At 36.3% G+C, this 15,554-nt stretch overlaps 2 protein-coding genes across 3 annotated transcripts; one reads left to right on the forward strand and one right to left on the reverse strand.

Moving 5' to 3' along the window:
* Window positions 1-627: 627 nt before the first annotated feature.
* LOC107009420 (ER lumen protein-retaining receptor A-like) lies at window positions 628-8,244 on the reverse strand. Of its 2 annotated transcripts, none has more exons than XM_027914305.1 (6): window positions 7,976-8,244; window positions 6,700-7,005; window positions 4,913-5,028; window positions 1,209-1,282; window positions 1,047-1,110; window positions 628-966 (listed from the first exon to the last, which is right to left on the reverse strand). In XM_027914305.1, exons 2-6 carry the CDS (start codon window positions 6,868-6,870, stop codon window positions 930-932), a joined length of 462 nt encoding a protein of 153 aa, XP_027770106.1. In that variant the 5' UTR covers window positions 6,871-7,005; window positions 7,976-8,244; the 3' UTR covers window positions 628-929. The 2 variants fall into 2 exon arrangements, with proteins under 2 accessions (XP_027770106.1, XP_015064242.1); XM_015208756.2 differs by having other exon boundaries at window positions 6,700-6,965; window positions 7,976-8,243.
* Window positions 8,245-10,671: 2,427 nt separating this feature from the next.
* On the forward strand, window positions 10,672-15,307 carry LOC107011116 (protein transport protein Sec61 subunit alpha-like). The gene is made up of 7 exons (XM_015210476.1): window positions 10,672-10,860; window positions 12,101-12,468; window positions 12,980-13,207; window positions 13,296-13,650; window positions 13,760-13,884; window positions 14,022-14,157; window positions 14,849-15,307. The coding sequence occupies exons 2-7, from the start codon at window positions 12,125-12,127 to the stop codon at window positions 15,086-15,088; spliced, it is 1,428 nt and encodes a 475-aa protein (XP_015065962.1). The 5' UTR covers window positions 10,672-10,860; window positions 12,101-12,124; the 3' UTR covers window positions 15,089-15,307.
* The last annotated feature ends 247 nt before the right edge of the window (window positions 15,308-15,554 follow it).

Below are 15,554 nucleotides of genomic sequence, written 5' to 3' on the forward strand. Positions count from 1 at the left end.
CAAGGTTTAAAGAGAGGGATTAATTTAGAATTAAAGACAAAATAAAATGGGTCATTATATTTTTAATGGGTCGGATTAGTTGGGTGGATCACTAAATGGTTTAATTTATTTTTTAAAATTTTTGGTTTGTTATATAAATAATTAATATCAATAATTTTTAATTAAAAAATAATTTAATAGATTGAGTGACTTTTTGAGGATAGAGTGGATAGTTGAGTGACTTTTTGAGGATAGAGTGGATAGTTGAGTGACTTTTGAGTTAAAATTCAAAGTTGAGTGACTTTCTGAGAAAGAAGTGTATAGTTGAGTGACTTTTGAGTGAAAAATGAAAGTTGAGTAACTTTCTGAGAGAAAAGTACATAGTTGAGTGACCATCTGAGGTATTAACTCTTATTATGACTTGTACAATTTTCAGAACAAATTACGTAAGAAAAGAGCGTTGTTCTCCTTTAAATAAAAACAGCATAAGTTCTCATTTTGAGTGATGCATTAATGTCATCGACACTAGCAACAATGTACCAGAACCAGAACGCGCAATTGGATATTAAAATTAATCAACATTTGTTAAGAACGAAAGACAGAGACGCCTCGAAAAGGAAGAAGATATGCAGACATCTGAGAACACCATTATATGAACGTAGCAAAATAATTGATTAGTCATACTGGTATATCTTTGAAAGTTCGAATCACATTTGACAGGAATGCAGACAATATTTTCAAATTAACATATTTCTGACATATATACAAGGGTACTTTATCTGAATCTAACAATGTAAGAGGAGCTCATTGAAATACTTGACCCTCGGCCAAACTCCACGTATGATCTCACATCCCAAAAAAAGTAGTATCCCAAAATCATGTCACAAGCCACGGCATGAAACCAGATTACGGTTAGGTGTTAAAACTGTTCATCATATATCTTCATCGCCTCATGCTGGCAGTTGAAGCTTCGCATTATTTTTCCAGCTGCAAAACAAATTTGTTAGTAGTGTTTGTTTACGTCATCCAGAGAGGAGCCACTTCAGGAAGTTTTAACAAATTGTTACCTGATGAAGTAATAATAAAAGAAATCTGCATAAAGGGCTGTCTGGACAAGACCAGAGACGCAAGCTACAATAAGAAAAGAAAAGAAAAGAGAAATTCAACTTTAAAGAACCATTGCAAGTAATTGCAAACAAACAGTACTGGTTGTACTTCCAAAAACTTACAAATCCATCTAGTGAAACGCTGCTCTGTCAGATAGCGGTAAATCCAGTTTAAGATGTAAAATGCACGGTAGGCCCTGGAATCGCATAGAACCAGCATCTCAGTAACAATACCCAATCAATCATAACTAATTGAAATCAAATTGTAAATATCATCACGCGACATTATTCAACTAGATAGGAACACATGCCGCATATACATAATTTAAGAATTAATTGTTAGATCTCTTTTAGCTCAAAGCATTATAATATGAAATGCCAGAGAAACGAAACTAGAGATGATAAACGTGAGTAGACAGTGAGAGCGGTACAAGAAAGGGAACCATTTTCCCTTGTCTTGCAGTGACATATTAAATTGCTATCACAAAAAAATGTTCCATCGCTCAAGAAAACATTTAAATGGAAGACCCCATCATTTCTGTAGCTTTATGCTGTAGTTCCATTCTGAGATAGTGGCATTCTATTTTGCAAGTGTAACTACTACACAGACATAAATAGCATGATTTAATGGATCTGAATATCTCTTCACTGCAATCAAGCTATAGACAAGATTTTGTTTAAAGTGACACACGGGCACTCAACTCAGAAAAGGAACCATTCATTGAGTTTCCCTTATTATGGAGATGCTCATGGCAAGCAATCACAAGAGAGGGAGTGTTAGCTCAAAGCAAACATATAAAGCTTAGACCAAATTGTAAACCCAACAAAATGTCAATGCTTGATCAGATCCATTTCATCGGGAGAGCACGACAATTATGGCATCAAAGTTATACATGCTGCCCCAAAAAAATAAAGACATGTCCTCTAGCAGCAATAACACTTGTGTTCGTTCTCTAGAAACGTCCTCAAATGACAGTGTTTTGACTGCCAAAGGAGGCTCACGATTTTAAGTGCCAACAAGTTAAGTACATTTAGAGTACCTCAATCTAATGCCTAATAATAATTGGAAATTCCACAATCTTTGTAAGGAATCAAATTATGACTACCCAAGATCCTTGAAAACTGAAGAATGTCATTAAAACTCAATACATAATGCAGATTTGTCCGGCAGCAATCATTCTGAAAATTATCCACAATAATGGAAGGCTGATGTAGATAAGAAGCTAATAAAATTCACCAAATAAACCGGCCAACCGAGTTAGCAACGCAGCCTATGAAAAAAGCTATTCATAGGTAAAGCCTTGAAAAATTGTACAGTATGTTGACACCAAAGTCACAAGCAAAACTGACTCTAATAGCAGTTGAATTGTTGTGGAAGAAGGATCATTGAAGTGAAGGGTGAATTTTGTATACAGATGTTTGGTGGGCGTGTATTGGGGATGTCATGAAAAAGTTATGCGGTGGCACAGAAACTAAAAGGTTGGAAATTACACATTGAACAGTACAGATAAATGTCAGAGAGGAACCACATTCCCTTTCTGTTCTGAGTTCCCCACAAAAACCAAAGCACAAAGAATCAAAGCTTGAGTATGGTACTAAAGTTTAGGAATTCTTGGTGGACTTGTGATAATATTAATGTAATACTGTGGCTTTTGATCAGTGAAGACAAATGGGTCTACAGGAAGAGATTTTTCAGAGGAGCTGTGACAGGCACACCCTCTACGACCCTTTCTCTTCAGATTGTTCAACTGAAAGGAATGTTGTATAGAGCTATGTACAAATGTTGGATAACAGGTACAAAGAGGGCACAAAAAGGAATAATACAGTCACTATCTCGGAGTTCCTCCATGCTGACTCAATTTTTTGTTGGAACGAAGGATAGAAGACTAAGATATCTGTGAGTTGCGAGGTATACTTTTGGTTTTGTGGCAGTTTCTGGGCTTCATAAATCTGGCAAAGCATATCTATTCCTCATTTTTGGAAATATGTTAGGACAGAGAGGAGTTTTTCCAGCAGCATGCATGAGACTTCCCTTTTAGGGGCAAGCTACAAAAATGCCTAAAAGTGGCAGGAGGTTATTGCTTCTTTAAGCTCCTCCCAACCTCTACAAGTCGGAAGCTCGGAAACAATTAGCCACTTCAAAGAAACATTACCAATCCATAAGTTGTAGGTTGACCCTCATAAACCCTCATACTTGAGAGTATCCTAGTCAATGCAATGTCCCAAATACCTCATAGCCCATTCCATCAAGAATGGAGAGGCAGTTGGACAGAATTAGGAGAGACTTCCGAGGTAACTCAGGAAAGAAAAAGTTCAATTGTGAAATAGACAGCAGTGACTATTGTAATTGGTAAGAAGGAAAGTGGTTTAGCTGAAAAAACCTAAGGCTGGATAATACAAGTCCCTATAATTAACGTTGTGCAGTTAGTAATGAACAAGCAAGTGTTGAAGAATGCCATCAAAGGCGAAGTATGTGTGAATGGCTCTTGGTGCACAAATCCAATATCTCAGCTCATCGTTATGTAGTGGAAACTTATATGTATCTTGTGGCAGCAAATCAATGTCAGAGAGAATGTTAAGGTAGATGAGATGGTAAAAGAAATACAAGATGGTAGCAAGATGCTTGGAGGTGTGGGTATTGGTGAACTGATCCAATATCAACTCATGGATTTGCAACATGAATACATATAAGAAATTTATGGGATGATTTTCTTCCAGGGTGAATCTTAAGGTAGGTGATGGAAAAAAGATAAGAAGGCAGCAAAGATACTACGTTTGGATTCCCAAAAGGAGGTAATCCCATATTGGTAGACCTTTGCCACATTTTGTTGAAGCCACGAAAACTTGATACAAAAATGCACACAAAAGCTTAGATTCAAGAAGAATTGCCAGCACAATAGGTTCTGGAAGAATGGCCATGGACTACGAGATCCGCAGATGAGCTTGGCTCTTTTGAGGTTAGAGAAGGACGGGCTAACTTCTGGATCTAATTCACTGTTTTGAAGCACAGAAGACTTTTCAGTCAAGTAAATTGACAAAGCCAAGCAATAATCACTCACTGGGGCGAGAAAATGCTTAAGAAAAGAAAAAGGCCCTTCAAGAACGGCATGTTTTGTCTTATAGATATGAAAAAAGTCAACCTAACTAGGATAACCTGCAGAATAAGAAATTCATTACTTGCAATAATGTTACACGTGAAAAGGATTCTCAGGACCAAGACATCATCTTTTGCATTTTACTGTAACATGGAATATCTAGTGTATGTTTCTAAATCTATTTCAAGTTCAATGCTTAAAGGACAGTAACTTGTCGTGGCAGGTTTCTGTTTTTGTGGAAATAGAATACAAGTCATTACCTTCACCAAAAAAAAAAAAGAAGAGGAAGACAGAAACTAGAAAGATAGTTAAGATGGAATACAGTTCCACCACACATCGTCTGGTTTATGGAAAGAGAGAACCGATGCTTCGGAGGAAGAGTAAATGTACCACATAGTTTCAAGTTTAAATGTTTACAATAATTTGTAAATGATACAGATTTGTGAACGAACTCCATTAACTCCTTCACAGTTAAAACTGAGACAAGCCTTTTCTAGTGTTACGTAAAATACCAGCACTCCATTGGCTCTAATTGGAAAGCAAATTTGCAATATTTATGAAAAAAATCAATGATGAATTTTCAAATTTCAGCTCTGAGTTATATATAGAACTCAGATTTTTTTAAAAAAATAGATATGGCCAAATCAATACAAATTTTCTAGAATTTTCAACATATGATGCAAAACAATGTTCTTTCAGGAAGTCGCCAGATTTACAGGAGATGAAGCATACCCAAGAAAGAACACATATTGTCCAGTCAGGTTATCAACATTTCCACTTCTTTGCAAGAGCACCAACTGGGGAAGAATGGCAACTGCCTCTAGGTATATTGAGAAAGCCCAGAACACCTGGAACAACATCACATGTAGCATCAACAGTATAAACAGGGAGTGAGCAAATATGAATTCGAGAATCAAGACTATCCCACAAAAGGAGAAGGAAACAAGTAACACAATCTCTGCCACAGGGTCTCTGCAGAAATTCTAATCAGTCATTCAGAAAATTGAATGGCAGCTTATTAGTAGAGCACCTCGCAACCAAGTGTAAGGTTCAATCCTTACGACTTACAATTGCTCTCCCCATGCCCCAAAATCTGATCTCCGCTTCCCTAACCCCTCCCCCCCCCCCCCCAAAAAAAAAAAAACTTGATCATTAACGATATAAGTTGATGGGTCTGACTGTAAGGATACCATGGAAACAGAAAAATCTCAGTTATCTTTTGTCTATTAATGTACTGGGGAAATGGATGAAGCTCATATTTTAACAGTGAAGACGGACAAACAATATCTGGAGATGACCAAAAGGGTAGGGGAACCAAGAATGAATAAATAAGATGATTGCAAATGATACAGACAAGAAGATGTCTTTACTCATGCAAATTGCAATGTAGCATAAATTGCAATGTAGCATAATAGGAACAACACCAAGTAGTAAAAAACCTGCAGAAGAAACCAAGCCCATACATTTGGAGAGTTGCAATGACCACAGTAAGGTTACAGAGGATAAGAATAGCGCAGTGGGAAAAAAAAGTTCTAGGGGGTTCAGCTGACTTTAATAGGGGAAAGCAGCCCGAGTCAAATATAAAATAGACAAGATCAAACTTCAGTCACAACTTTGTCGGCCCTCGATCTGGATAAATCAATATAACAACATTTCAATAGAAAAGGCACTTAAGAAACAACTAATATAAACGGTTATGACAGAAATTATTCTTGAAGGGGGTAGACTGATGTTAACGGGCTGATCAGTTAACAAGGTCTATCAATTCACATGACTGGAAGCATATCATCTTAACATATTACGAGCTGCTGATTGTATATTGTCAATGTTAAGGGTTTATATCTTATCATGGGAACACCTCGGCCAGTGTAAAATCTTTCAAAGCTTGTCATGAACAGAGGCCACCAAAAAAGGGATCACCTTAAGAAGGTCTGTACAAGCACTACCTCAAGGGTTGCTATAACCATGTACATCCAGAAGAGCGTGTGAATAATAAGCAAACAAACATTTTACAGTGTTTGATGAGCTGATTTTGCGAGAATGTTCATGCTGTTGGTTCCACATCCGAATAAAATAGGAGAGTTGCGTAGGCAGTCAGCCAGCATAAAACTAGTCAATTTGCAATTGATTTCATAACGGAGAATATATTGTTGAAATATATCCACCTAGCATGCATTACATCAGCATACGGGTGTTTGAGATGAGATTAAATGGAGCGACATGGCGAATGATGATTCATATGGCCAACCAAAACAACCTTAGGATAAGACATGATTGTTGTATTCAAGTTCACTATTCATGGAATCAAAGCTACACAACATTTCTAGAAATGAAATTCACTATTTCACAGTTGAAATTCTGAAAATATGGTTGTTGCAAGCACAAACAGGATGTTGTGCTTGCCAAGATCAACTTCACACAAGTCACCACCAACATTACAAAATTAAGTGACAAAAAACATGATTATCAATGCTAGGACAATCCACATGAAATATTTAGAACACTTAGAAATCACTAACCTCTTGAAGGGTAAACTTCTCATGAAGAACAAGTGCCAAAACGAAACACGCCCCCAGAAGAATCCAATAGCGGAAAGTGTCTAGCTCACGGTCATATGAGCGCCTAACAACACGATGGTACCTCATACACCAGACAATGGCCAAGGAACTCCCAATAAAAACCAGTTTCATCACAGTGTTGTAAAGAGAGATGAAGTCCGTGAACAAATCCAGATACCGAGCCACAAACACAATAGCATATAACTCTTGCGTCTTCAATGATATTCCTGAATACAGCAAAGACTCTCAATGCCAACAATTTTCCAGCTACATGTCAGCCAGATTTCACCATAAGTATACTTCAAGCTACCGGAAAATGCAACAAGTCCATATGTTTATTTTTATGTTACAAAAAAAGGTCATCTTCCATTCTTTTCCGGTTCTTTTCATATTTTTTTGGGGGGAGGATGGGGCAATAATAGACAATGATATTTTGTACCATCTAGTGATCTGTTAAATTACCTGTCACATCAATACTAATACCAATGTGCCATGACTATCCTCATCTGTAGTAGGTCCTAACATACCATACTTCATCTGGTTTGTTGATTTACTTTTATTGACAACATCCCATACAATCGAACATGTTAACACTGTCTTCTCATATTATCAAATTACTCACAGTGCCACTGATTTCACTATATGTCCTACATGAATCCAAATATCTACTTGCGTAGCAAGAAGATAACCTAGTAAAAGCTCCAAGGCTCAAAGAAGTTTCAAAACACTATATTCACAGGTTTCCTCAGTAAAATCAAAAAGAATGCTCACTCATTACAATCTCTCAGCAGGTCTAACATCGTCCAAGTCCTATTAGTTTCAGGAGTTGTAATGTAACTACTTCCCTATAAATAATGTATCATGTCCATTGCACGAATCACTAACTAGCACATAAATGGACTAACACTCACTCTTAATTCATCAAATGAGCATTAATTTTTTCACTCAATGAACTGCTTAATGGAAACCTATTCAAACACATCATTGCATAATTCAATTCCAATGCATACAAAATCAAAAACATAACTCGCAATTTTAAGAGCCAATCAGATACGGTCATTCATGTATGAAGCAAAACTACTCATTCAGGTTTCAACACCAATAAGGTCGACGAAGTTAATATAAAACAGTACCGTAAGGTTTCGCTGTTTCACCTTCTGATGCAAAACTATTTACATGATACAAAATATATATAATGATCAAGGAACTGAATGAAAATGCAAGTTGGAATAAGAACCTGAGCATGATTTGGTAGCATAGATTTTCAGGAGGAGAACTAAGACACTAATCAAATGTGTCATGTCTCCGGCCAGTCTGAAGATATTCATGATTACTACTGCTAAAACCGCTCTATTCCAGCCCTAGATTGTTCACGATTAGAGTCAAATCCTGAAGAAAATGATGAAGATTAGGGGTTTGCCGGGTTGGGGGATTGCGGGTAGGAACGAAATGGAACTGTATTTTTGGAATTTGTTTTGGGATTAAAATTCAGAAACTTGACACTGCAAATAATTTTTGTATTTGTAATGTAAAAATTGCAAGCAGCCCGAGATACACGTGTCGGTTCCAAACGTCCACGAGGCATCTATGTGTCGAAAACGACACTATTTAGTCTAGAACTTTTATTTGTTTTAATTAACTTTTGAAAATAAAAAACTTTCTTTTTACATAGAGCGTGGCGGAATGGTTTGGGGACCCTTGTACTTGTATTCGTTTGTATTTTGCACTCTTCTATTTACCCTTTTGTTATCTAGACTTCTGAACTCAATAAAAAAATGATTGTTAAACCCCTCTAACCATGTGTGTATCTCACTCTCCTTTGCATGGATGACATGTCAAATCCATGTCACTCACATTAATACCACGTTATAATTATATGTATTATCTATTTTAAAATAAAATATTAATTTATTCCAAAATAGTAAAACTATCATCTTCACAAAGCTCCCACCATTAACCTTCCTCGTATCCACCCAAACTCCATTTCCGGCCAGCTTCAACAAGCAATACAAAAACTCATTGTTTTGACCTTCATGGATCCACCAGTGACTTCGAAGTTCACCAACGAGCAACAGTGAACAACCAACCACGTTGCTCTTCTTTTTCTCTATTTCTATCGAATTCTTGAGCTCCAAATCACCGGAAACCAACCACAAAGTCACCAAGGACCCATTTCTCAATCATTTTCAACTAAAACAACCACCAAAAAATGAATCTCGACTTGACCCAAAATTCCATTTATTTTTTTCCTTTTTTTTCCGACGAACAACCGCATAACCCAACCTTCTGAGACCACAAAACCCCAAACTCATTTGTTGTACTAATACACCAGTGACCTATCAAAGCTCGCACTACTATCGACACTTTTCTTCGGTGAAACACCCGTCAACAGTGAGCTCACAAACAATGGTGAGCCACCACAAAATCTGTTACCTAAGGCCGAAATCTGGCCAAATCAACACATTTAAGTCTCCACTCGATCCAACTGTGAAATGGCAAAAATCCGTCAGAGAAAACTGCCACATCCACCATTCCTCTTGACGGTGAGACCATAAACACTTTCTTCTCACACGTCTTTGTCTCCTTGCCGCCTCCGTCTGTCGTATAGATCGTCTAAAGAAAATGAAAGAAAAAAAAGGTTGAGCAGGGATGGTTATGCCTGAAAAAGTAGGTGGGTGGGGGCGAAGAAGAAGGTTTTTTTGATTTTTTCTTTTTTAAATTAATTATTTTATAATTTTAATAATTTTTAATTTTAAATATGGTGGTCAGTTGCTTTTACACGCATTTATTCACTTTCTCTACCCAACTCAGACATCTAAATACCATATAAGCTTGGTCAATGGTTAGAGGGGTTTATTAAATTGTGTTTTATTGAATTCAGGGGTCTAGATAACAAAAGGATAAGTAAAATGGTTCACAATACAAACGTATACAGGTATAAGGGTGTCTACCAGATCATTCCACCTATAGAGCGTTTTAGATTTGAAGAGAGTAAAAAATATTTGCAAAAGTATGTGAAATTGATTCAACTTTCAAAAAAAATTTATTTATGTAATCAGTTAAAAGTTTGGCTCATTATGTCATTACCGTTAAAGAAAAAACTCATTCATGCCATTATTTTTTAACAGTAATTTTACAAAATCATTTTTGATGCATGGTCAATTATAATTCGATCGTGTCATTAATTTTTAAATAAAAAAAAATTCAAATTTAAGAAGATCTGATTCATTTTGATATATTCAGACCCATTAAGAGACTACTAAAAAATAAAACAAATAAACTTAATGAACTAAATCTAAATAATTAAGATTTAATCATAAAAAGTAAACACACTGAACAAGACGAATCTAATCAATTAAAATTCAAATCCCTATCAAAATGAGGCATTAATGGCTTTGAAATTAAACGAGAGATAGTCAAATCAAACCAAACTAGCATATAAATATGCCTAATTTTATAAGTTAATTATAATTCATTTAGTTTTCTTTATCTTTAAGAATTACTCTAAACAAAATTTGTAAGTCTTACTTGCGACATACTTCTAATAATAAATATTATAGGTGATATTTTTATTTATCTAATTGCTTGTATGATGTATCTAAGTTTTATTGTCACTTTCATTTACAAATCAAAATTTATAGAACACTCTCTCTCTATATATATGGTATATATTTAATAATTCTTTAAAAATAATATAATGCCATTTCTCATTGCCCAAAAATTGATTTGACTTGTTCCATTTCCTTCTCACTTTTTCTATATTAGCCACCATTTACAACCCAAATAGTGACCACTAAATCCGTTTCATTATCCACGTGGGACAATCTCATTGGCTAAGCTTCGTGTCTCCAAAAGAACACCATTGCCACGTTTTCATCACCAACTGCATTTTCCCATTTGGAACAAAAATGAAGATATTTATTTATTTAATTAATATCCCACTTGGCGTCACGCGTTCTCCATCTCTGTTAACTGGTGACGCTTACACATAAATCCGTCAGATCCGCCCCTTCTCTCCCTCTCCTCTCTCTCATGGTCAAAACCCTACAAATAGAAGCATAGCTCGACGGAGAAATCGAGCGAATAACAGTCCACGGACATCTCCAGATCGTCGCTGCCTATGTGAGTGTCTCCGATCTCTTCTGCATGTATTTTTCTCATCTAGAGAATTGATTTTCTTTCTTTATGGAAAAAAAAATTAGATCATCTATGTACCGGAAGAAGAGATCTATAGATCGAAAAATCGGTGTGAAAATGAAATTATTTTGTCGAGCTGAGATCTGAATCAGTCCATAGATCTGATGAGTTTATTTAGCTCAAGATCTGTTATGTGTTTGAGTTGATTATATATGTATGTCTTTGTTTATATGCATGTGTGTAGATATATGAATTTTGTAGAGTACGAAATTCTGGAAGTTTTTTTTGGCTGTTAAATTCTGTTTTGTAATGTGATGGTAAAAGGATCTAGATCTGAAAAGTATGCTTGTGTATCTGCGTTATGTTTTCATGATATCTGGATAACGATATGGCTTGATAGACAGTGTGAGTAAATTGATTTATTATTTATGTGACATGTGATGGTCACTAATCGACCATGAAATACAAAAATATTTGAAGTGGTACATGAACAACAGAGTTGAGATGTTTTTGTGTCTGTATGGACATTTTGGTCTTGTTGCAAGCATTGAAGAAGTACTATTTACTTGGAATGCATGAATGGTTCTTAGATTTGAATCTCCAAATTTTGTTTTCATAATGACATAAGAAAATTTCAAACTTGATACAAGTATGGATCTTTACAATAAAAGAAGTCTTCTCTGATTAAATTATGTCGAACCTGTATTAGTATATGTAATCCCCCAAGAGAATTGTTACAAGGATATAATATTAATTGTATATTTTAGTGGATTTGTCCTATTATTAGCAGGATTCATTGATAGATATATGTGATATCCATGTTTTAGTCCTTGGATTTGGTGGTTGGGGGTGGAGAAGAAGAAATAATCTCATTTTGTCTTCTTATAAAGAAAGAAACTTCCTCAATTTGATTATCCTTATCAGCTCAATTTATATGCTTAGGTATATTCCTGTTTTTGTGTTCCAAGCATATCCTATGTGCTCTCCATTAATATATATGCTTCACTGAATCTGAATTTGTGATAACACCTTCCATTGATTGAAAATTTGCTTTAAATTGTATCTTGAGAATGTTAATACTAATATTATATCATCTGAAATTAATCTTTCTGGCTAGCTATGCACATTAAAATTACACAAGATCATGAGCGTAGTTGAGGCACTATATCTTCCCTGTTATTTGTCTGAATAGTTTTTGTCTTTGTTTTTTTTATGGTTTGAACAGAGATAGTTCTGTTAATAGTGAACAATGGGAGGAGGATTCAGAGTGCTGCACCTTGTGAAACCATTTCTTTCATTCCTACCTGAAGTTCAGAGTGCTGACAGGAAGGTTCAATTCAAAGAGAAGGTCATCTATACTGTAATTGCGCTTGCTATTTTTCTGGTTTGCAGTCAGCTCCCTCTTTATGGCATACACTCTACAACTGGCGCGGATCCTTTTTACTGGATGCGTGTCATTCTTGCCTCAAACCGTGGTACAGTCATGGAACTTGGAATTACTCCAATTGTGACTTCTGGAATGGTGATGCAATTGTTAGCTGGATCAAAAATCATTCAAGTGGACAACAATGTCCGGGAGGACCGAGCACTCCTGTAAGTTTGTTTTAAGATTTTTATTTCTTTACTTGTTTAACAACTATATGTATATTGCATCAGTTCTATTTTGCTAGTTGTCTACTGTTTAAATTCCATATGCAGTGGTAATAGTATGGTTTGGAACCTTCAGAAAAGGATATTGTTTGGAACTTATGGGGATGATATGATCTATAACTTTAATGCTGAAATCATTTTGCAGAACCTAGATTAGTTGTATAATTTGGTTTTTCAAGGCAAATTTCATGTTTCAGATTTTCTCACCCTTGAACTTTTACTGAACATTCATGCCGTCATTTGATCCTCGTATGTAGACCTAGATTACTCTGTGCACCCCCTGCCCTGCCCACACACCCACATCTCCAAAGATTAAGATGCATCTTTTGGTACTTGTTACTCAGTTACTAAAAAAAATTCTTTCATGCTGTTGAGTAGATTTTTTTGATGTTTCTTTATCTTTTCTGGTCAATGAAGCTCTCTCCTGTGCTCTCTAACAATTTATCCCATGCAGTAATGGTGCTCAAAAGCTATTGGGTATCCTGATTGCTGTCGGTGAGGCAGTTGCTTATGTCCTGTCGGGGATGTATGGCAGTGTTAGCCAATTGGGTGTTGGAAATGCGATCCTCATTATCCTCCAACTCTGCTTTGCTGCTATCATTGTCATGTGCTTAGATGAACTTCTTCAGAAAGGATATGGTCTTGGCTCTGGAATTTCCTTGTTCATAGCTACCAATATCTGGTATGTTTTTACTGTCTATCGAAAAACCTATTTTGAGTTTGTCAGTACATTCATGGAGCTTATAATTCCAAGTTAATTATATTTTCAGTGAAAGCATTATCTGGAAAGCATTTAGTCCCACAACCATCAATACCGGGCGTGGTGCTGAATTTGAAGGAGCTATAATTGCTCTGTTCCATCTTACTATTACTAGATCTAATAGGATAAGTGCCTTGCGTGAGGCTTTCTACCGGCAAAGTCTCCCCAATGTGACAAATCTGCTTGCAACTGTGTTGATCTTCCTCATCGTTATCTACTTCCAAGGATTCCGTGTAGTTTTACCTGTTAGATCTAAGAATGCTCGTGGACAGCAAGGTTCTTACCCAATCAAACTCTTCTACACCTCAAACATGCCTATTATTTTGCAGTCCGCACTTGTCTCCAACCTGTATTTCATCTCTCAGGTACCTAATTGCTAAGTTTTTTTTCGGTTGATTGCCAACTTCCCGTCACCTGTTCCAAGAGTGTAACAATTCTATTTCTTTTTGCCCTTTTGCTGTCCTCTATGATCAGTTGCTCTACAGGAGATATGGAGGAAATTTCATCGTGGATATGATAGGAACTTGGAAAGAATCTGAATATTCTGGACAATCTGTTCCTGTTGCTGGTCTTGCTTACCTTGTCACTGCGCCATCAAGGTATTGTTCCCCTTTTCTTCAGCTAATCAATCTCTATTTTGTGTAGAAGTTCTTCACAAGTCTGTTCAGCCTCATACCTTGTTTTTCTTACTTCTTCTGTAAATGCCATTGACGGTCAACTCTTTAATGTATTTCAGCTTGGCAGAAATGGTGTCGCATCCGTTCCATGCTCTTTTCTATATAGTGTTCATGTTATCAGCCTGCGCCCTGTTCTCAAAGACCTGGATTGAAGTTTCTGGATCATCTGCCAGAGATGTTGCCAAACAGCTCAAGGTAAATGATCTTGTTGCCTTTGTTTTGTGAACTTTTCCCCGTTCTATTTTTTTGTCCCAAAGTGATTTGTCAGTAAAATTAACTGAAACTTAACTTCGTTACTTTTAGTGGTTGTGGTGCTGTGTTATGGATGGCAATCAGAATGAGAACTTCTTCAGTGGGGTTCTAACTATCCCCCATGCTGTAGATTATGAGAAGAAATAATTGCTATAGATTATTATTGAATGACTTATCAATATCTCGTTATTTCTAGTCAAAACAGGTTAAAAGAGACAACATCATTCTTCTTCCCATTACCCATAACATACTATTGCCGTTTTGTAACATCATTCTTCTTCCCATTACCCATAACGTACTATAGCCCACAAGTTATGAGACAGTATCATGGTAGATTGCTCATAACATACTATTGAAGTTCTTTAATCATTTCTGAATTCTGAATCACGGTAGACCATTGGTTACTTTTGCCTATGTAAGGAATATGTATGTTCTTGGAGCTTGTTTGCCTCACACAGCCCATAGTTAATGAGACAGTATCATGGTGGTTTTGGTACAATTTAGGGTTTGCGTAATCCAGAATCACTTGTTTTTTTCTCATTAAAAGTTATGTTATCTTCTCGATATTCTATAGAATGATATGGCTCCCAAGAGTATTATCGGTATGACACTTTTAACAATGATTGATTTGCAGGAGCAACAAATGGTGATGCCTGGTCATCGTGATTCCAACCTGCAGAAGGAACTAAATCGTTACATACCTACTGCAGCTGCCTTTGGAGGAGTTTGCATTGGTGCATTGACAGTTTTGGCGGACTTGATGGGAGCGATTGGATCAGGAACTGGAATCCTTCTTGCAGTCACAATCATTTACCAGTATTTTGAGACATTCGAGAAGGAGAAGGCCACTGAACTAGGCATGTTTGGTTTGTAGGCTGTAGCGTTTATGCTAGAACGTCCCTCCAAGCCAAGAGAGCAATGTAGTTAACTTGTTGTCTTATAATGGATAGATATTAGAGGCCACAAGTTTTTCCTGTTAAATTTTGTAAGTCTTTTTTTTTTGTTTTTAACTGTGCTGATGAGCGCCCGAATGTTTTACATGAAAAGACTGGGTTAATTTACAGAAATTCTCAAAGGATATTACTTGATACAAGCATCGAGCACAAACAAGCTTCAGGCACTTTGTGGTTTGCCTTTCGGTTTGATACAGTTGCGCCTGCTGCTTCTGGTAAAGTTCAACATGTTCCTTTGCTACTGATTTATTCAGGCAAAAATCTCCGAGTGTCTTCAACAATGAACGTTAAGCAATAACCGTGCTTTTCTTCTGTAACTAAATTAAACAAATCTCAACTGTGATTAAACTAAGAATAAGAAAAAGATTAATGAAGATTACAATGTGA

Source organism: Solanum pennellii, chromosome 2 (assembly GCF_001406875.1).
Source record: "Solanum pennellii chromosome 2, SPENNV200".
In the NCBI taxonomy this organism is placed as follows: Eukaryota; Viridiplantae; Streptophyta; class Magnoliopsida; order Solanales; family Solanaceae; genus Solanum; species Solanum pennellii.